General features: G+C 37.7%; 1 protein-coding gene across 3 annotated transcripts in view; it reads right to left on the bottom strand.

Annotated features, from left to right (window-relative positions):
• Adgrg6 (adhesion G protein-coupled receptor G6) overlaps window positions 1-22,832 on the bottom strand; it is a 131,594-nt gene that overhangs the window by 105,660 nt on the left and 3,102 nt on the right. For all 3 annotated transcript variants that reach the window (XM_038340104.1, XM_038340103.1, XM_038340106.1), the window contains exon 2: window positions 16,258-16,358. In XM_038340104.1, the coding sequence (XP_038196032.1) occupies window positions 16,258-16,358 (101 nt within the window). The remainder of the gene's footprint in view (window positions 1-16,257; window positions 16,359-22,832) is intronic.

A 22,832-nucleotide genomic window follows, 5' to 3' on the forward strand; every position in this document is an offset into this window, starting at 1 on the left:
CCTCCTGGGAATAGGGGAAAGAGGTGCCTTAGAGCCAAGGGCAAAGGACATAGTGCCTCGGGATGGCTCAGCCAGGAAAACACAGGAAATGAGCTTCATGACCATTTTTAGACATGTTGTCTCCAACTCCAACATCCTGATATGATCAACTGCTTGAGAAATTTTTCTTAAGGTTAATAGTTTTAGGTGTAGTTGTCTCTTAATAATCACAGAACAAAAATATTCAAGATACAAAACTGTACAGACTTTTTTCTGGTCATTACTCCCTAAACAATATGCCATAACTACTTACATAGCAATAACATCACAAGTGTCATAAATAACCTAGATATGCTCTAACGGATGTGGGGAGGTTTTGATTTATGCGCAAGTATATATCACTTTGTATAACAGAGTGAAGCATCTACAGATTGATACCCACTGGGACTCGAAAACCAATTCCATGTGGATAATTAAATGGCAAATGCATAGATAGAGAGACGAAATGAGTGGAACACTAATTATCACTTATTGTGATAAGTTTCGAAAATTCACAGCCTGCGGAAAAAGGCAAGCAATTCTGCTCCCAGTATAAGCAAAATGCAGGCTATATCTTGCTGTGTTTGCTCACAAGTCTATGGATAGGAGGGCTAGCCCTACTTACAAATGCCTCCCTTCATTTCCCTCCTGTACTTTCATTCACTCTTAGCACAGAAGATGGACTCCCTTTGTTTTATGAAGAACATAAAAATAAAGACACACCCTGTTCATTTAGGCCCAGCAACAAAAATAGAAGAAAATATAAATATATTAATAATTATAAGTTATAATATGTCAACAAGCACTCAAAAGTGCAAAATTGCATGACATTCCAAAGGTGATATGGAGGGAAATAGAGATTTCTAAAAATACTTGACTTCTCTTTTTTTTCTAATTTTAAAATGTTATAACATGGGTTGCTGAGTAGAGATTAAGAAGAAAGCCTCTACTTACATGTCTAGCCTTGTTTTACATATCGTCTGCTAAGGATGTATTTGAAAAAAAGTCTTAAAATAAAGAAGGGTTTTAGGAGGTTACAAAAAAAGCAGAAAGGAGTGAAAAACATAGTATGAAAACAGGAATGCATATGGAATGCCAAAGGGAAAAAAGTCTCCCAATTCCTTCACGCCCTAGATTATATATAAGCAATAAAATGCTTTTGAAAATATTACTTGATAAACCATGACAGAAAAGAACCTCGAGCGCTAGTCAGGAAGGGCCTTCCTTAAATCAGAAATTAAAAATGTCAATATTCCCAGGCAAATCACACTTTAAGAAATCATTGTATGAAAGTGGTTTCTTGCTAGATTGCCAGTGCCATCAGTCTCTGCCTTCATGCAAGGCAAGACAGGCAGCACCAAGGGCCTGTACTACAATAAAGTTCATAAAAAAAATAATAATAACAAAAACAAAGAAGACAAACAAAAGTTGTTGGCCACCACATCAGCAGGCTAGATTTCACACAGTTGCTGCCAAGAAGGTGTCAGAGATAATCTTTGAAGTGTTGATTCTGTGTGAAAAGAAAATGACTTTGGTATGAATGACTTGCGAGGTTAGGAGGAAGTTTAATTTGAAGAGCTTAGATTGCTATTCCAGTAACTCCTAACCATGCACAGTGGATTGACTGATATCTTCTCATGCCTTTCTCTATAAAATGTACTGAATATGGATTGGGTGATTGATGGATTTTACCTGGTTTCAAACTTTTGCTAGTTGCACTTCATATTATGGAAACAAAACCTATCACGTAAATATGAGCCATGAAATGTGACAGGAAAGAAGTATGTAATTCTGTGAATGGCTAAGAAAATTATAAGGATGAAGTTTATTGATGAAGATTTAAATTAAATGCTGGTAATACGACCTTTAATAACTCATGCTAAGGCTCATGAAATAATGATTTTTAGAGTTCATCTTTTTCATAAATGGAGCTGAAATTTAAAAATTACCAATAATGACTCAGGAGTATGATTGAGACAACAACAGGAAGCCCTGAGGTCTAATGAGGTCCTATCTATCCACAGCAAAAATGGCCTGGCTCTCCAAATGGCTGGAAATGAATGCAAGCTTGTATTTTAGGTTCAAACACTCCTGGTTTCAGCCATAGTTAAGTAATTAGTATTGTCTTTTCCCTTGTATTATGAGCAACAATAAACGTTAAAAAAAAGAGAGAGAGAGAGACATTTTTACTGTTTTTAGGGGTAGGAAAAACAATAAAACTAATTCCTGAGAGAAAATATGTCCATGGGCTAAGCACCCCATCTTCTCCAGTTTTCTGTCAAGATGCTGTTGAAGTACAAATAAATAGCTGTGGTTTTCAAACATGAAAGACACACCAATTTCCCTGTTCTCTCATCACATAGATTAGGTTCGAAGGTACCACTGGGTCGTTTATACCTCATAACATGCATACAGTTCTATGAGGATCATTTTCCTGCTCAGTAGATAGTCAATGAAATTAAGCTATTGTCACAGATTCTAATCGCAAGATACCAGCTGAATAAGCTTACTTTTAAGCATGTATGAAACTCATAAATATGAGCAAACTATAAGTTGAGCTCCATCTTTTCAAAAATACTTACTGAAGTTCAAAATTATACTGTTTTCACTTTGGGGATTTCTTGCATTAGGTACAGTATATCCCTGCACCATTCACGCAATGCCTTCCAAGTTCACATGTTCGTGGTCTTTTAAGAATCTGTGGATCATTTGGGACATAGATATTAAGAGCTGATGATCATAAGTCACTTTATTTGGCTTCCGTCAATAGCTCCATTTTCACTACACTCATCATAATGAAAATAATGACCTTTAGCAATGAGATGCGCATAGCAGGTGTTCTTCAGAAAGTAGACCGTCTTGATTGATCCTTTCAACTCTCTACTTAACAAGTCATGGCTCTAGCCAGTAACCACGGAAGAACAAACAACCCCTCAGTAACCTCTCACCAGGTGCTGAGTCCACTCTAGACGCAGAAATCTCAAGTGTTTGACTGGAATTTACATTCTGGTCCATGCGTTATATTTGTTGAGTAATTAATCTATTTTACAATAACATTTGTGGAGGTTTTGCAAAGATCATGGTTTTTCAAAAATAAAGATTAATGACTTATTGTAAACAAGTGAAAAGCTATTTACTACAGAAGAAAAAAACAGGTCAAAAGTAAGATAAAAAATATATATAATAATAAGCACAGCGAGTGTTCCTGGGCCACTCCCTTTTAATCTTCGATTTTAATTAAACTTGACAAACTGAAAATACCTCTTAGCCTCACGTTAGGCCAACTAAAAGGCAAAATCTACTATATGAATATGAAAAGATAAATAATACAAGAGATGTGCTGATTATTAAATTATCTTGATAAATCAAAAAAGGAAACTCTGAAGGAAGTGGACTTCAAACAGAGTGATGTGGCCACTTGGACTTCCACCGAGAGTCACTAGCCTTTGCAGTGATAACTATTCATTTTCAAGGCCTATGTGGATAAACCTCACTAACACAAACACGGTAATGCTGCATATGCTCCATCAAACAGCAAAGAAACAGTGTTTTAGCCGAGTGGTGGTGGCACATGCCTTTAATCCCAGCACTCGGGAGGCGAGGCACGTGGATCTCTGTGAGTTCAAGGCCAGCCTGGTCTACAGAGCTAGTTCCAGAACAGGCTCCAAAGCTAGAGAGAAACCCTGTCTCAAAAAAAACAGGGAAAAAAACCCCAGTGTTTTAGAAACTGTTTGAGCCAGTAAAATACAGATAATTCTTAGATTCTTAGGATAATGGAATTCCTATATACTAAACCAATTCCAAATTCATTTTTCAATCTACTTAATGAGATTTCTTAAGTTGAAGTACAAGATTCATATATACATATATATATATATATATATATATATATATGTCACATATATGTGTATCTTACATATATAGCACACACACATATTACCATACATATACATATATATGCATAACAAATGGTGGAATTACCAATTCTAAGTATACTGTTTGATAATAATATTTATTTTCCTGTATTGTTAGACAGTTACCACCATTTGGAGCTTTCCGTCCACTCAGCCTATCTTACTTACTGTCCCTTTGCAGTCGGTTGCTCTGTACAGGCTGTGATTTCCTGATTTTATCACTGCACTCTGTGGAATGGAATCACAAGGTTTGTACTCGATGTCCCTTCCTTTCTTCAACAAGTCTGAAAGATTCACAGCTCACATGGCCATGGGTCTCCATAGGTCACTTCACTCGTGCTCAGTAACATTGGATTTTATGAGAATAATAAAATCTGTTTATCCATTTACAAGATGATGGGAATTTGAATAGTTTTCAGCTTGGGACCATAATGTGAAATATGGTGTTATGAAATCCTTGTAAAATTGTCTTTTGTGAACAGTGTTTTTGGTTCATTTAGCTAATTAATCAGAGATACCATAGTGTGTGTGTGTGTGTGTGTGTGTGTGTGTGTGTGCGCGTGTGTGTGTGTAACATAAAAGAAACAATTTCATTCTTTTTTCTTTGATCACACTACTTCATATTTGCACATGCAATGCATCAAAGTTACACTCCTCCCACATCTTCATGAACAAGAGTAACTTTTGGTATTTTTAATCTTAGCCAATCTTATAAAATAAATTAATACTCCTTTTAAAGCAAGATTATCTTTATCCATAACGAATTTCTTACACAAAATATTAACTACTAGAACTTGCTTAGGTAAGCAATATAAATATACTTTGTATACATATATGTGAAACCAAGCATTACTCCTATATATGCCTCAACTTATAAGAAAGAAGAAAAATTTGCACTGATTTTACATTTTTTATGAAATTAATATTTACTATTGAAAACATAGTTCTGTACACAAAGAAAGAAATTGACGAGTCGTTAAAAACATGGATTGCTATCTTGTTCCATTTCTTATTTATTCAATTATTTATAACTGGCTATTGTTTTGAAAATAAGACAATTCATAGTTTTATATCACCTTTTTTCCCATCATGGTTGATAAGGATAGGGATATTTGTATCTTTAAAAGTGAAAATTAAATATGATTATTAAAACCTTTTCAATTTTCTCAGTGGGAAGGTATTACAACCAGTTTTGTGATGGCAACTCATATGTGCTATCATCCTTAGTAGCTTACTTCCAAACACTTTCAAAAAGCTTGGATAATGTCATGAAATTTACTGTGTTTGAAAATGTGATACAACATTAATATATATCTTTATAGGAAGATCGAAGTATCCAGCTTGTGGGCCTCTCTTAGCCCTGTGTCTAAAGTTCATGGTGTCTTCAGCAATAGGGACTTACCTTCCATTTCTGGGGGGCAACCAAGGGAAAAAGCAATCATCTATAAGGCTTTGGTAGTCTCTGCGACAACTCTGACCATTGACTTAAAAAAATAATTTTTGACATGGTGCTTGATGTTGTTAGATGGGCTATGGCTTATGGGAATTTTTCATTTAAAAACATACATGAACATACACCAACATCCATGTGTTATAGGTATATTTAGGTAGACAGTTAACGGCTGGGTTACTTACAACTTTTTTAGACATCATTAGTGCCGTTTTACGCTCGTCCTTTATTCAATATGGAGTCTTCCCCTCTCTCATTAGAACCCCTCTTATTTCCCCATTTTGTCCTCAGATTGCTTGTACTCTTCCCCTCTCTCTTGCCCCCTGCCCCACAATGATTCCAGTTTACTCTCCTAGTTCCTGTAGTTACTCCAGTCTATATACTCACAATCGCTGGTTTAGAGCTGGGACCCTCAGATGAGAGAGCACATACAACATATGTCTTTCAAGGTCTGAGTCATCTCACTCAATATGATCTTTTCTAGTTCCACCCATTTGCCTGCAAATTTCATGACTTCATTTTTTTAATAGCTAAATAGTATTACAGAAGCTACAGCCATGAAGCCTCATCAGTTTAGCTGTCTAAACATTACTTGAATACCAATAGACAGGCTAACATGAATGGGGGAAGACTCACGAGGCCTCAACCCTACACAAAGTACTAAAATCAACTAAGGGATGCTGAGAGAAGGAGAAATATTCTTCCACAGAGTAGAGCACACCAACTGGTTATCAGATACCAAATGGTCATCTTTGAAAATGTATATATACACAATTAATAGATTGAGACGGCTGTTATAAATATATATGTGTATATATTTAATTATTATATTTATATATAATTGTTTATGTATATAAACAATTAAAGAAAAAGAGGTCATGAATTTGAAAGAGGGCAAGAGTATTAGTACATAGAAGGGTTTATATGGAGGAAAGGTAAGGAGGAAATGATGTAATTATATAACAACCTCAAAAAATGATTTAATAATTTTTTAAGAGATCAGAATATAACACAGCAAATCAATTCACAGAATCCTTTATCAACTTACTGGAGAATTTCAATTAGCTACACATCATATTCACTTACTAAATAAACCAAAATGGAATATTTTCAAAAAACAAAAAGTTATTTAGGCAGGAGTATGCTTTGGCCCAGACTGACCTAGTAATTCTGCTTTAGGTTCTCAATACCGCTAGTATTACAGAGATGGAGTGTGAACTCAACCTTTGAGCCTGTGATATCTGGAATATCTAGCCAGAAAACATAAGATAAAACAGAAATTACTCAATATAGCCACTATGAAACCACCTCTGCCTGATTTTGTCAGCACCAGGAGCAGAATAACTCACAGACGTTTATCATGTTAATTAACAATATTCTCCTGCCTGCAGTTCAAAGGGAATGAAGTTCCTGTCCACTGAGAAGGTCTTTGTGTTTTTAAAGAACATTGTTATATATTTCCATGTCAAAATCTGTGTTTTACCCTATGTCAGTGATTGCTCAAGTTCAACGAAATCTAGGTAGACCTGAGACTGATTTGTGAAACAATTATTCTCTCTCATCAGCTTGCAAACATCAACAGACTTCTTGATGCCTGATCATGTAGTTCACACTGACATAATATCCAACAATTCTACCTTTAAAAACATTTATTCCTTGAAGGCATATTTTTCTCTTCAACATCATCAGTTATGCTTACCCACAAAGTCTTATTTCTGCAACTCTTCCTTCTGTTGAGCATGAGACTCTTAATCTCAGGGTCATGGGTTCAAGCCCCACGTTGGGCGCCATTCTGTAGTAAGAGCTGCGGGCTGCGTTTCCGCCGCCTTAGCTCCCAGCCACCTGGCTAGCTTATGCCCCGAAATAACAACACACAAACTGCATTCTTTTAAACACTGCCTGGCCCATTAGTTTCAGCCTCTTACTCACATCTTGATTAACCCATATCTAATAATCTGTGTAGTACCACCTACTCACATCTTGATTAACCCATATCTAATAATCTGTGTAGCACCACGAAGTGGTGTCTTACCAGGAGGATTCTAGCATACGTCCATCTTGGGCTGGAGCTTCATTGCATCTGACGCTGAGAGGAGAGGCATGGCATCTGCCCCAGAGAGGCGAGGCATGGCGATTGCCTGAGGCATCTCACTAACTTCCCTTCTTCCCAGCATTCTGTTCTGCCTACTCCACCCACCTAAGGGCTGGTCAATCAAATGGGCAGGCAGTTTCTTTATTAACCAATGAAATCAACTCAAACAGAAGAGCCTCCCACATCATTTCTAGAAAACCCTTTTCAAGGCATCTACAGTTGCACCAGCACACTCCCCTGTCTGGATGCACCTTTCTCCACTGTCATACCCATTCCTGTGATTCACACTTTCTGTTATCAGTGAAGGTCAAGTTGACCCTTGGTGGCTACAGTCCACTCTCAGGGTAGCAGTTTTAGTCATCAGTCAGTCCATAATTTTAATTGAAAAAAATTTGTTAGAATGCTCAATGATGAAGGCATACAACTTTTAAATGTTTCATTCATAGCCCATACTGGAAGGCCATTTTATATTACCCCCCTCTGAAAACTTTTCTGAGATGTTTACTGTCATCAATTGATGTCATGTTTACAATTTTAGTAAATTTAATGTCAGCCTACATCCCACTATTATATCTCCTGTCATTCTCCCTAAAAGGTTATGATTTAGCTCTGTAGAGCTAGGAAAAGAGTCATAGAAAGAAGAAAAAAGAAGGGAGAAGATGGGAAAGAAGGAAGGGAGGAAGGTAAGGAAGGTAACCTCAAGTATGTTGGTATTTTGACACAGTCCCTAGATTTTAAAGTTTATGAATATCAATATTACCTCTAAAACTTTAGTAAGAATGAGGGAAGGAGGAGACTCTGATATAGTACACCTAACCTTTAGACAAACTAAGTTTTATCTTGCTAGGAGAAATCCAAAAATCTTAATATAGCAGCTTGGAAAGCAACTCAGTTCCTTTTGAGCAGGTTTACAGAAAACACCCCCAGTGGTGGAAGCATCTGCATAGTGTTACATCTGTATATGAACACCAACTTAGAATAGAAGAAATGACTTAACATCCAAAGCATTGTTTCTTCAGACCTAGCTCCAGGAACATGCCAGTATTATAATACACATCAGGAAATGAGAAGAAATGAGTATCTACCTACCCACCAGCTGTGATGTCAGGTCTTATAAAAATGAAAATCAAAGAGCCCACTAGATAAAAATCCCATGACCTAGTTTTGGTTGAAATGTTAAGACTTTACTGATATTGAAACAGAAATTTTGTGGTCATGATCTTCTCCCAACCAATAGATTTTCAAGTCACTATTGTCAAGAAATGATGAGATTAAGAGTCTGAATAGAAAGCTAAAACTTCTGTAGAGCCAGCCAGAGAGCATACACAGCCTGACTAGAAGAATTCAAGGGAAAGGAGGTATAACACGAGGGTATATTGTCTCTAAAGGCCTATCCAGTGGTACTCCCTTGATCAGGGAAACCTCATTTTCCATTCTTAATTTTATTTAGTATGGCTCCAACTCATCAAAACCATTACTCACCCTCAGCAGAGGCCAGCATCAATGGTGCATGATGTACACAATTTATGGACATACAGTTAAGAGATAGGCAAATAAGAGGAAAGGACAGAAGAAACTGAAGATGCACACAAAAGCAGGGGATAATGTAGATTCCTGTTTGAAGTACTTTCCCTTTTCTGGGTCTGTGTTTTAGATTAATGGTAATCTTTAAAGTTCTAGTCAGGAAAAAGATCTTCTAAAAGGGGAGTTGCATATATTATAAGACTTTATCTATTCTTTGCCATGTCTCAAACCAGGAATAATGTCTAGTGTAATCACACAGTTAATGAAAATTTCCTGATTATTTAAATGGCTGACTCTTGCTCTTCATTAGCTTCTAGAGCAAACACCCTCTGTTTTTCTAAACCAGAGGACTGAGTCTTGAAGTAGAATGTGTTCGAGGGTGCACTGTTTTAGATTTACAGTAGTTTAATTTTTGTAGAAAAAAATTAATTATTTTTAAAACAGATTATTTCTAAACCACAAGATTGAGTAAAACTGATTTGGAAATGACTATAAATTAAGATATTTTGATGTAAATATTAAGTTGAACCATCTTCTTTAGAAAAAATCCTAGAAATGATTGAAAATAGCTTTAGAGTTCTTTTGATTTTTTTAAGCAAGAAAATTAGCTTCAACCACAAAGTCACTACATTACGTAGCTCCTTTTGTGCAAGTTTATTGCTCCTGGAGTGTGTGCTTTAGAAGAAGGATAAAGCTAGCCTGAGCTGATGACGGGAAAACCCACGGAGCAAGCAAAAGACTTGTTTTCTTTCCAGGCATTGAACTACTATAGTTCAACGGGGGCAATGGGTATGGATGTGACTTCATCACCCACCGTGGGTTGAGTATATTTTCTCGCTTAACCACCAACGTTCTTCCGTTAAGCTGTATTTGCTTTCTAAACCTGGACTGTGTTTTCTCTCCATGTGGTTCCTTTCCATTTACTCTTTTCCACATTCTTTACTTCCTGAGAGCCATGATATTACAGCCTTCAATGAGGACAGTGTCAAAAGCAAAGTCTAGAGTTTGTCAAGTTTATTTTGTGCAAGAAAGTTACCTCTCTGTCCATCTCTAGGACTAATTCACCTTACAAAATAATACAGCCAAACTGAACAAAATGACACATTAGAGAAAGTTCTGGAATAAAACAATTATATGTCTTCATACAGAAAACACCGTCCGCCTAACTCACACTCTTTATAGCTGGTGAGTGAGCCTACGCCATGCTCAAGACTCCCAGCACTGGCTCCTCCCAGTGAGAGTTTCCCTCCTGTGCCAAGTGATGATAGGGAATGGGATTGACAGCTTGTTTTATTTTCTTGGTAACCAATTGTTAAGAGAGTCGTATGCAACTTGCAGCAGCATCTGTCTAGGTTGAGATTTGCTCTTAAGGATAAATGTCTTCCAAGTGACTACTCTTCACCTATAGCCATACCACCCTGAACATTCTAAAGGACCACTTTTCAATACCTAGCCCACGTTTTTATTCCTATCAACTTTACTATTCCAGAGCATGATTTCGGTGTGTGTATGTATGTATGTATGTGTGTGTGTGTGTGTGTATGCAAGCATGTGTATACATGAGTGCACATGTTGGTAAAAGCCAGAGGTTGATGTCTAGTGTCTTACTCAATTATTGTCCATCTTACTTTTTGACAAAGTGTCACCCACTAAACCAGGAGCTCACCAGTGTGGATAGACAGAGTAACCAAAAGGCTCCAGGGAATCATCCTCTGTCTGCCTCCCAGCACTGGGATTATGAACAGGCACCTCCGTATTCAGCTTTTCCCTGAGTGCTGGGAATCCAAACTCAAGTCTTCCTGCCCTTGCAGCAAACACGTGAACAAAGCCATTCCATTATGCTTCATTTTCTTTTAAGTCAATAAGCTTTTTGCTTAAAAATAAATCAGCACTGACATACACACACACACACACACACACACACACACACACACACATTTTCCTGATAATAAAGGCATCCACACTTGCATGTGCACCCCCTGCCGCATACAAGATATGGCTCAGAGCTTACTATAGACAGAGAGAGAGCTCTGGAATATTTCTTAAATCTGGCAATACACCCATGCCCTGACTTCTCTAGTCCAGATAGTTCTGGGTATGAATTCTTTCTGAAGGATGACACGTGTGATGAGGCAGGCCTGGCCTGAGCAGGGAAGGGGGGATTCTATGTCAATATTCCTTTCTCCATCACACCATCTATGTGGTGTTGGTCTCATTGGAGACTCCAGAATATTGGTTATCCACTAGGAACTGACACTACGGTAAGAAATAAGTCACACCCATTGCATTTTGAAGTAACTGACTTTGCAATCTCTTCTGTAGGGTTCCCTCTTTGATTTCATCAGATTCCACTTTCTAAGCTTTATTTGTCCAATCACACTGGCTCTTTTCACCTGAGGTCTGGGATGGGAAAATGGTCCTCTTAATGCTTTGGTCCAAGAGAAAATCAGAGCACCTTGCTGAAACGTGTGCACTTCAACATATGTATCAGTGCCTGCAAAAGCATTTAGTCACTCTGTGTATACGTTAAGACTAAAATGGCTTAGATTTTTACAGATTCATAAAGATTATTTCTCTGGACATTTTGGATCAAATCTTAAAATATGTACAGTATCAGTCTCCTATAAATGCAGACTTCACTGCAACAGATACTAGATTGCACTCGCTCATTCTGTGATCATGAAAACGTTAACACTCAAGCAATAACAGAAAGCACACATTTTGCCATTTGCCTGATAGAACTATGTTTTACACTTGGACAGAAAGTACCCAGCATTTGGGGCCAAATTTACTTTCATAATTACTTCTCCTTTCTGTAGATGAGGTTTCTTGGGTGTCAGACACCAACCTGCTGATGCCACTGGTTTTCAGGGAAGGAGGAAGGGGCCTTCCTCATTGCTCATGACTAAGTCTATCTGTGTGGAAACTAGCTTTTGGTTGCTTAGGAATTCGTTGGCTTATGGCTGTTTGTTCCGTACCCTACTTGAAGCCATAATTTCTGCCTGCTCTTGTATCATTATTTATCTTTAGAGTCACAGAATGTCATGCATAAAAAGAAGTCATTATCTGGAGAATTTCTAAGAATCTTCAAGTGAAGAAAGAGTAACAGTTAAGTAACTCAAGAGATTAGTCATCGTCTGAAGCTGTCACTCTAACCCGTTTTTTTGTGTGGCTCTTTAAAAAAAAGTAAAACAACAAAATTCATTAAGTTTTCTTCAAATCGAATAATTATGCATGCTCACTGTAAAGTCAAATCTGAGGCAGTGAGATGTCTTCCGGAGTAAAGGAACTTGGTCAAGCCCAGTAACAAGCATTCTACCCCGAAGACCCACACAGTGGAAGGAGAGGGCAGATTCTCACAAGGTCGTCTTTGCTTCCTATATGTCTTTCTCCTACCACATACAAAAAGGCTTAATTATCTTTTAATGTACAAGTATATAAATTATCACTGTCTTTTCCCTTCCCCAAGAGAGTACTCATTTTGAAAGCTTGGTGTACTTTGCTTCATGTTTGATTATGTTTATGAAGTCATACAAACATACAGATATAAAATGCTTCAATTCTATAATAGGACCCATTAGAATGTGGGATAATTTCATATTCCTCTATAATCTGATTTCTAATTACCCATTATTATCTTAGACAAGCCATCATAGTAAGCAAATATGCACAGTTTTACCTCATTGTTTTAAAGAGCTATGCAGTATTTCATTATATGAATGTTAAAATAATTCATATAACCATTACCTTGCTGATGAACAATTAGCATTTTCCAATTGTATGTTATTACATTAGCACACTAACACATATATTCACACATGCTTCTTAATTTCTTTATAGGACAGATATCTTCATGTAGAAGTAGCATCCAAAGATAGCATATACCTTCTCTAGTATTATAACATATTTTCAGTCACTATTATGGAAGGGTACTAATGATGTTTTTTTCTTAACACCTTCAATTTTACTGGATATTGTCAAATATTTTAAATGTTGGTAAGTTAGTACGTAAAAAATTCATTTGTTGTTTAAATTTTCATTTAAGTGCTACCAGTTATGCTGCAGTTCTTGTCAAAGTTACACTCATCACTAGTCAAGAGACAATGAGTTGCTTTTCATATATTACTTTCAATAATTGCTTTTTCCCATGAAAACACATTACTAACCTACCTAATAGGACACTTGACATTGCCTTTCTGTTATATATGTTATAGATGTTATATATGTATAGATGTTACTAGAAATAAACTATAAGGGTTTAACATTAATCATCTGAACTGTCACTTTTAACAGTCTAAAAAGATCTGTCAATTGTCCATTCTTGCTATTTCAACTAAACCAGCAAAATATTTGCAATGAAAAGATTCCAATAGGAATATATTATTATTAAGAGTAATAGAAAAGAATGAGAATGGGGATCCTCTGAATTTTGAGTTGGGAAGGCATCATCAGATAGAGCAATGGCTCCCATCCTGTGGACCAAAAACCCATTGGTGGGTCCAATGACCTTTCATAGGGATCACCTAAGATCATTGTAAAATACAGATATTTACATTACAGTTCCTAACAGTAGTAAAATTACAGCTATAAAGTAGCAATGAAATAATTTTATGGTTTGGGAGTAACCACAACATGAGGAACTACATTAAAAGTTTGGAACATGAGGAAGTATTTTAAGAACCTGCTTGTTCGTTCCTGGCTGCCCAGACTCAAAATAACCACACAGAAATTGTATTAGTTAAATCACTGCTCAGCCTATTAGCTCTAGATTTTTTTATTGGCTAGCTCTTACATATTAATTTAACCCATTTCAGTTAATCTATGTATTGCCACATGGCTGTGGTTTACCGGTAAGGTTCTGGCTCATCTGCCCCTGGTGGCCACTACATGGCATCTCCTTGTCTCTGCCTTCTTTCTCCCAGCCTTTAGTTTACCCCCCCACCCAGCCTACTAGCTCTCTCTATTCTGCCTGTACAGGCCCAAGACAGCTTCTTTATTAACCAATGATATTCACAGCCTACAGAGGGGAACCCCACATCAAGGTAGGTTGAGAGTCACTGTGAAAGAGGAACATTTACAAAGACAAGAGCATAAAAAGAAGCAAGTATATGCTTAGGAAGAACATGAAAACTGAGGAAAAAAGGTGAAGTCAAAGAATAGATGTGTGTCTAAGAAACGAAGCATTGAGAGAACTTAGGGTAGTATGGTATATTGTAGAGGCTGACAAGGAAATAGATATGGAACTTTGTTGGGGGGACTGGAAATCATCTATGTGAAATCTGAGAGGTATTCTAAATCTAAGGAGAAGCCATTAGCAACCACACAAGTGACTCTAGGATTAAGGACTGAAGATGAGGATTTAAGAAACATTAGCATCAAGCTGCCATTATAAACAACCCTGAACCCGAGATGATCTAGTCATAACCAAAGGCAGGAAAGGCTGGAATATGCACAAAGGGAACATTAGAGTTAAGCACTAAATGTTCTCTTTAAATACAGTGTGAAGCTGACTTCTGCGAATGGCAAGATTGAAAACTAAGTTTCTCTAAAGTTGTAATCTGAACCATTTTAAATGTCTGTGAATTCCTTCTAAGGCACACCACTGCAGAGTTAGTACAAAAGGCAGGAATTTTATATCCAAATGTCTGTAATAACCTCTAAAGCCTATGGGAATTCAGGCATTTGTGTGTGAAGTTGTGGCACATTAAGGGAGAAAGGGGTAGAGAAAAGCAAACACAAAACCCTCCATGCAAAGAAACTGTATTTGATGCACTCTGGGAGCAAGTCAATAGAGATGCCTGATAAAAGAATAGATACTTGCGGTCATAGAACAACTTCGAATAAACTTCAGATTGCTGTCTCAGATGTGGGTGCTTCCAAACAGCCTGCACCCTCTAGGCGTTTCTCGTTCCAGCCCAGCCAGCCTGGATGACTTATTTCAATTTACTTCAAAGTATATGTTTCCTTTCACTTATTCAAGAGACCAAGCTTCAGGAATGTGTACACGTCAGTTAAAACGATGACATGTAAAATACAAAAGCCCAATTTGAGGTACGCTGGTTTGCAGAAATGTTGAAAGTTTACAAACGCATGACCTCACAGAAACGAAAGTAAACAGACCTCAACTAATTTTCACCTCATAATTTATCTTACATCATCCAACTGGTTCTTGAAAAACCACTTTGAAGGTTAAGAAATAGTTCAGCACTGTACATCACAGAAATTCCATCTCTGTCTTACTTTCAGATCCCTTTAAATGTGCTTTCTTTTGGCAATGACTAAGGAAGAGAAAGACTGACTTTACACAGATATTCTAGCGAACACACGCAAGAATGCACCCAAAAATCAGTTCTGTTTTGAAAATTAAAAAAAAAAAATGCCAGGGATTTTCCAAGAAAGTAGATGAAAAGGCTTAAAAACATTTGGTGACTCAGAAAACAGCCTTTATATACTGAGAAGAAGTTGAGTGTGTTGGTTCACGAGTAAGCAATTTTGGTGAATAATCTACTTCAAAGGTGCTTTAAATATATCATTTATAACAGTATACCCAATAACATGATTTTCCTTTAAAACATTAGTCACAGGGCATAGTCTAGTTGGTTTACTAATGCAATGATTTGTAGAAAATCATTTCCAACAACCAGAGGATCCTATTTCAAAGATTAGGAAAACCTTCAATTACAAAAAAACAAACGTTTTCATTATTTTTAAAAACTGTAAATAAAATCAATTTTTATACCAGATAAATAAATAAATAGCCTAAATAAACTGTGAGCTAAAAAGCATCATTGCAAATTCCCTCATTGAAAATTACAAAGTCCATATTGACAGCAGTTAATCAACTCAGGGTTGGTAAAAATGGCAAAGTTTGCATTTTCCTTAAATGACGATATGAACTTGGAAGGGGAAGCAAGTGCAGTATATTTATTCAACAGAAGAAACAGCCAGTGTTCTCGCCCTGTCCATTATGTGGTTAACTCGTCACTCACTGTGGGCTAAGTAAACAAATAAAATGAGAAGGAAGACAGCTAAGATTTTAAAAAAATAAACTCATCAGGAAACAAAAACAATGATGGTAGTGATAGGGTTCACAGAGAACAGGGATAAGATGGAGACCAGAGCCCAAGGCAAAGCCCAGAAGCATGGTAATGAGGTGGAGGGGAATGGAAACGATGAACGTGAAGGTCATGTCAATAAGATGCAGCCTTCCAAAAAAGAGAGTGAAATCATTGCTAATCCAGCTCTGAAGAGAGTCTTACCTGAGCAGGGGACACACATAATCCATAAAGCAAATGGGAGCAGAAGGGTGCTCAGCTTCCACCTCCAATGGCAGCACCTTATCCCCTGTGTATCCACCATCCTGCAATTAATGACAAAAGTCACAGTCAGGGCAGGTACCCTTCTCAGCTACCAGCAGGCATTTAATACAGAAAAAACCTTTTAGTCTTGTTTTCTAATAAAGAACTTAATGTATAAGAGATAGAACCCAGAGCTTCAGGAATGGGAAGCAAATGTTCTTGGCCATGTCCTCAGAAGAGACTTGAAAGACAATGAAGACCAAATCATCCCCTTCAAGCAAAAGAGAAAGACATCCAGAGGCTGGGGAGCTAGTAAAGTGCTTGCTAGGCAGGCCTAGGGAACTGAGTTCAATCTCCACCACTCATATAAAAAAAAAAGTCAACCAGTGCCTGTAACCCCAGTGCTGAAGACAGAGAGACAGTGGGACATTGACCTGAGGGCCCGGCCCACTGAGAGAGCTTCAAGGTCAGTTACAGATCCAAAAAAAAGAGGTGGATAGTGATGGAGGACACAGGATGCTGACCTCTGGTTTCCACAGGCATCTGCACACGCATGTATGAACAAGTACACACATACCCTTATGCACACATACATACATAGCAAGTTCATCCATTTTATCTCTTACCTGGACACTTGTCCAGGTCCAAATTTGAATTCTCTATTTAAAAACACCTGTGTCTTCTGTCTCCTGCCTGTCTCTTGCATGAGTCAGAATCTACACCTGTCTAAAAGCTATCCTATGAATCTGTTATTCCTGTCCCTGTCTCTCTCTCTCTCTCTCTCTCTCTCTCTCTCTCTCTCTCTCTCTCTCTCTCTCTCTCTCTCTCTCTCTCTCTCTCTCTGTGTTGTGCTTGTGTTTTTGATGTGTCCAAGTATGATTGGTGTCTGTCCCTACCGATCATCATAGGAAACATCATACAGGGAAGGACTGGGATACTTTACATAAATCTTAAACTGAGTTTTAAAATGAATTAAGTCATAGGCTCCAACTGACCAAGACAACACAAACCACTATCAACCAATATCCATACATAGTGGCTTTTAACTTTCATGCTAGATTTAGGAAGTTGCTTTCAAGTTCTGGAATTTGTGGCTTTCAGCAAATGATGTACATACATTGTTCTGGGCTTGGGCCTGGAGGGATATAATTTAAGATTTTAGCTATGCATTAGCTTAGGTTGTGAAAGCTAATTACAAGGGAAATACAAGACAAGTAAGGTTAGTTTTACATTGTTCTCTTAAAGGCAGGTTAAATAAACAGGTCAAGTATACAGTAGGATAGCAGTCCTAAGTGTGAGTGACCTCCAGGAATATAATTAACTCTGGTCCAGCATAAGTTCCTGTTTCTTAGAATGCAAGAGATTTTTTCAGAAAAGAGTGTCACCTCATACTTGCTTGTACCTTCCTTACAAGAATATACATGGTAGGCAATTTCTTAATGAAGATGTGAAAATATTCAAATTATTCTAATAATAAACCAGAATTCTTTAAGAAAATAAAACTATTTCAACTTTGACCTCTGCAACAGCAGCAGATATATACGTACATCTAATAGATAATTATATTATTCTTCCCTGTATTGTTTTAGATCTTTTGTGTGTGGGGGTTGTTGTTTTAGATCTTAAGAAAATGTTTTCATGGGAGAACTTCTCTTGTCAAAGGGTAATATTAAAAATAAAATTAAATTTCTCTTCTTTCCCTAAAATGAAACACTGAAGTATTAACTTTCCAGAGAAAAAAAATTAACCCAACTCTCAGTGTTTTCAAATGGTTAGTAATCATCAAGTAGTTCAGACACTGCTAAGTAATGTTAGATGCAGGTGAAAACATCCCATCTTTGTGTATCAATATTTTCATTCTCTATTTTAAATTACATGGATTGTGTGTTTGTGTATACCTGTACACATGTGCAAGTAGACATCAGAGGGCAACTTCTGGGAGCTAGTTTTACCTTCCATCATGTGGGTTCCAGGGATCAAACACTTGGGTCATGAGACTTAGGGTCAAAGGCCTTTACCTGGTTGGTAGCCCATCTTGCTAGATCAGCAGTATCAGTCATATCTAAATCAAAAGATGTACTTACTAAAGAAAGGCTCAATGCTATCACAGCTCACAACAGACTCAACTGAGTCAGCATCATTAAAAGAGGAAAGCTGTGAAGGCTACAGTAGAATAAAAGCCATTTGTTCAAGGGTCCATAGAAGAACTGATGCTGAGAGAGGTAACGGCAGGCAGGCAAGCACGGAAGCAACAGGAATAAATCACCAGGGCTTCAAATACCCAAAGAGACACCAAAGTTGCAATTACTACCAGAGAGCAATTTTACTTCTAGAAGGACAAGATCCTTTTTAAAACCCTAAAATCTGCTTTTGTGGGTCAAGTGTGTAACACTAAAGGAGAAGTCAAGGAAACACTCAGGTGAGAGAACATACACGAAAGGATTCCCATACTTGCCTTAAGAATACATTTTGAATCATTTTTTGGTAAGTTGTATGAAAGAAAATATGAGTTACAGTAAAAGTGGTCTGGGTTTGCTATCTAAGACCTGTGCAAGCCGGGCGGTGGTGGTGCACGCCTTTAATCCCAGCACTCGGGAGGCAGAGGCAGGCGGATCTCTGAGTTCGAGGCCAGCCTGGTCTACAAGAGCTAGTTCCAGGACAGGCTCTAGAAACTACAGGGAAATCCTGTCTTGAAAAACCAAATAAATAAATAAATAAATAGACCTGTGCAATCCCAAAATTTTATGTGACCTCTTGTATCTGTGTGTCACTTGTAAAGAACAGCAGGGCACCTGGCCCATTGACCCACTGATGAATATCTTCAAAATAAGACGATGTCTTCAAAAGTCAGTACCTGAGATCTCCCAAGCATTCCATAAATAACAGCTGTTATTATAATTACTGTCAAGCCAGGCATGGTAATGTAGATGTTTATTCTACCCAGTGGATAAGAAAAGGAAGACACTTAAACAATAGCAGATGATAGGCCTCATTTTTCTATGCCAACATCCATCAAGGGACCCTAGAGCCACCTCAAGCATCACCTGAATATACTTGTTCATGCTTGCTATAAAAGAATACACTTTACGTAGTGCCTGAGGTCCACATCCCAATCTTGCATTTACTCCACATTCTACAAGTTCCAGCTACAGGTAGCTGTACATTTGGAATTTCTAAGACAAGAGTAAGACCTGAAGAGGAATTGTTTTGGTAGGCCAAACATGTTTTCAGATATTGCCATCCAATATATTTGAAGTGAAAAGTCGTTACCGATTAAGAGGAACAGGTTTGAGTCCGTAAAAACACTAATACTAATTGCTATGGACTCTGGATTGGCAAGAGCTTATTACAGTTCCTCCGTTGACTGTGTGATTTGGGGGATGATCACTTTGCGGGGGGATACTTAAAACCCTGAGCCTTGTCACTCTCTGTAAAGGAGCTACTACAGCCCAGAAAGATCTGTTACCTCTAGCTCAGTCAGCAGGGGCTTCCACAACTATGTAGTCTGCCACAGAGAAAGGGCACTTATTTGGAAGAACGGGCCTGTTTCCTATTGACAATGCAAGAATGAGGTGTTTCCCATTCGTACTGGGGATAAATCGGCTGCGCTTCTAAAACAAAAGAACAATTACAAATTCAAAGAAGTTTAGAGAACCATTATCCAAAGGATGATGTCTAGCTTATGAATCTCACAGAAGAAACTGAGGGTCAACAAAATGAAAAGGAACAAACAGAGCTGACTGCCACCAGCCTTTCTAAGAGTTCTGTCACCCTTTTAGCTTCTCACTCTATGTGTCATGGAGAGATTCTCCTCCATCAATCTATGAGCAATGCTCACTCTCTTAAATTCATACATTCTCCCAAACAGAAGCACATTCCTTAGCCTAGATACCAAGCACCGTTTATTTTCCACGCAAATTCCCCTTTCTTATAAAGGGCTCTCACATTTACGGACTACAGCTGATCCTTGAACTGTTTCTACCAAAGCTGCCTGCAATCCTATCAGGCAATAGCTGCAAATGAAGACCAGGGCTTGACACATTCCAGGACTCAAGACTCCCTCACTTTAGACACAAAAGGAGCCAGGACAGAGAAAACACTTGTATTGTAACATAAACCATGTGACAAGCCAACTTTCATCTACTTTACTGTTTACTGAAGAACAGAAACAAATAAATTTAGAACAGGGGAAGGAAAGCACTATGGTTCTTCTCAGGGGATCACTTAGCAAAGATACATCCCTGAAATTTAAACAACTTTCTCAGAAGAATGGAAAATCCCAAGCAGGGTTACTAAGGTTCTAAACAGGAACTTTAACTTGGTACAGGCTTCATTGTGGTCTCAGGGTTTGACCAAGAACAGAAACTTTTTTTTCAAGATTTATTTTTATTTTTATTTATGTGTCTCTGTCTCTGTGTGTACATGCCAGGTCCATATGGGCACCCATGGAGGTCAGAAGAGGGTGTGTGTTGGATGCCCTGGGACTGGGGTTACAGGTGGTTGTGAGCCACATGATGTGGATGATGGGACTGGACTCTGGTTCTCTGGAAGAGCAGCAAGTGCTCTTAACCATGCAGTTATCTCTTTAGCCCCCAAGAAACACGTGTTAAAGGAACATAGAGTCATAGCCTTGTATAATTTGAAGAGAATCCTTTTCATTCTGCAAATAAACCTGTTATCCCTCAGGTAAGAAAATTAGAGATTAAACGACTTGCCCAGCTTTCAGAATCAGTAGTAAGATCCAAACACTTTGTGTCCTCTGGCTTCCAATTCACCTGGTGAGGGCCAGTTTACCTTTGCTGCAATCCTACACCAAAACAATAGGCTACAAAATACAGTACGCTTGAGCCCATTTCCAAAAGTTTTGGAGAACAAAGACATTTCACAGGAATAATTTCAGCTAGATGCATAAGCACTAGCAGACATGACTTTAAACTGAGCAAAAGATTTTCAAAATCTACCATTTACTGCTACTTCCGGTGGTTCACTCAAAGATACAATTTTATGTGAAGCTAGTGAAGACATTTTAAAATTAATAGAGAAATTGGCAGGATATTAGTTCTACTAATATCAATAATCAGAATTAAATTCCTTGGCCATATTCCCACTATGTATCTATGGCAAATATTTTCATAAAAAGCTTTGGAAGTGGCAGAGAACACCTTGAGATCTAGCAGGATAAAATGAACAGTGATTTAGCATATTTGAGCCTGCTCATAACAGCGTTTCTTCTTTCAGTGAAAGGTCATATTCCCGAGACTAAGGGGAAAAAAAAGAGTGTGCTATTCTATTACTGAATTCAGACCCTTTCATTAGGTTGGCTTCCCCCTCTACAAAAATCTCACTTATTTTTCAGGTCTTCACAAAGCTTGTCTCATTTGAACAAGAATATGCATGACTGACTCATAGCATAAAGCCAACGTGAGAACTTAAACAAATGTATCCTACACAGAGAGAGAGAGAGAGAAAGGTACATACAAGCACAAACGCATGAGTGCATGCACAAATAGGCACTAGATAAACTGGGAGAGAGAAAGAGAGAGAGAGAGAGCTATAATTTATCAACATCCCATTTTTATTCTGCTCTATAGTTGTGTAAAATGTTCTTAATGAAAACTTAGCCAAAGGATATATGTGATATTGTTGTATTAAATTGTTTACAACTGTAGCTGAATCTGCATTTATCTTAAAATTTTTTAATAAAAAGTAAACCTCTAAGCCTTGATACAGGCTAAGTTTCAGAAGATTCTAGAAAGACAGTCTTGTAGGGGAGGGGTCTATAGGGAAGGATCAAACAAATAAAGCTAGTGTTTATAATATATGATTCTTGAAAAAGGGATATTCAGTTGTTCTTCACAGTTTTAAAGATTTGTTTTATATTTTATATGCATGTATGTATGTGTTTATGTGTGTAAGCACCTGTGTGTAGATGCCTTTGGAGGCCGGAAGAGGGTGCTGGATCCCTAGAGCTGAAGTTATAGGTGATTATGAGCTGTCCATCTAATTGAGGACTAGGAACTGAACTCCTGACCTCTCAAGAGCAGTAAGGTCCCTCAGGGATGGGCCATATCTCCAGCCTCTTTTGTATTTTCTGTTTTATACTTTGGAACTTCTTGTAGGCTTACAATTATTTTTTTAAAAAAATTAAATTACTCCCATTATCCACTGGGGCAAGTCCTCGCTGTGACCCCTGCTGGTGAGTGGCATTGCTTTGATCTCTGTCAGTTGACAGAAGTGTCTCTCTTGGATTTCCTTTATTTGGATTGGCAGGACTAAGTCATATACATACTTTTCTATTACAGTATAAATATTTTTCTTTCTGATTGTGTTTTTTAACCAATTTTATCATAAACATGTAAGCTTTCATTATATCTGCCATCGTTTAAATAATCTAAAAAGACATTCCTAGGAATTCCCCTCTGAGTAAAAGGGAGGTAAGATGATTCCAGGTAGCCCTACTCGTTAACTTGGAATTCTTCGTTTGAGTTCATGCATCCTTTAAACATTATCATTTCGACCAAGCAGCATGCCTCATG

The sequence above is a fragment of the Arvicola amphibius genome, chromosome 8 (genome assembly GCF_903992535.2).
Source record: "Arvicola amphibius chromosome 8, mArvAmp1.2, whole genome shotgun sequence".
NCBI classification, from domain to species: domain Eukaryota; kingdom Metazoa; phylum Chordata; class Mammalia; order Rodentia; family Cricetidae; genus Arvicola; species Arvicola amphibius.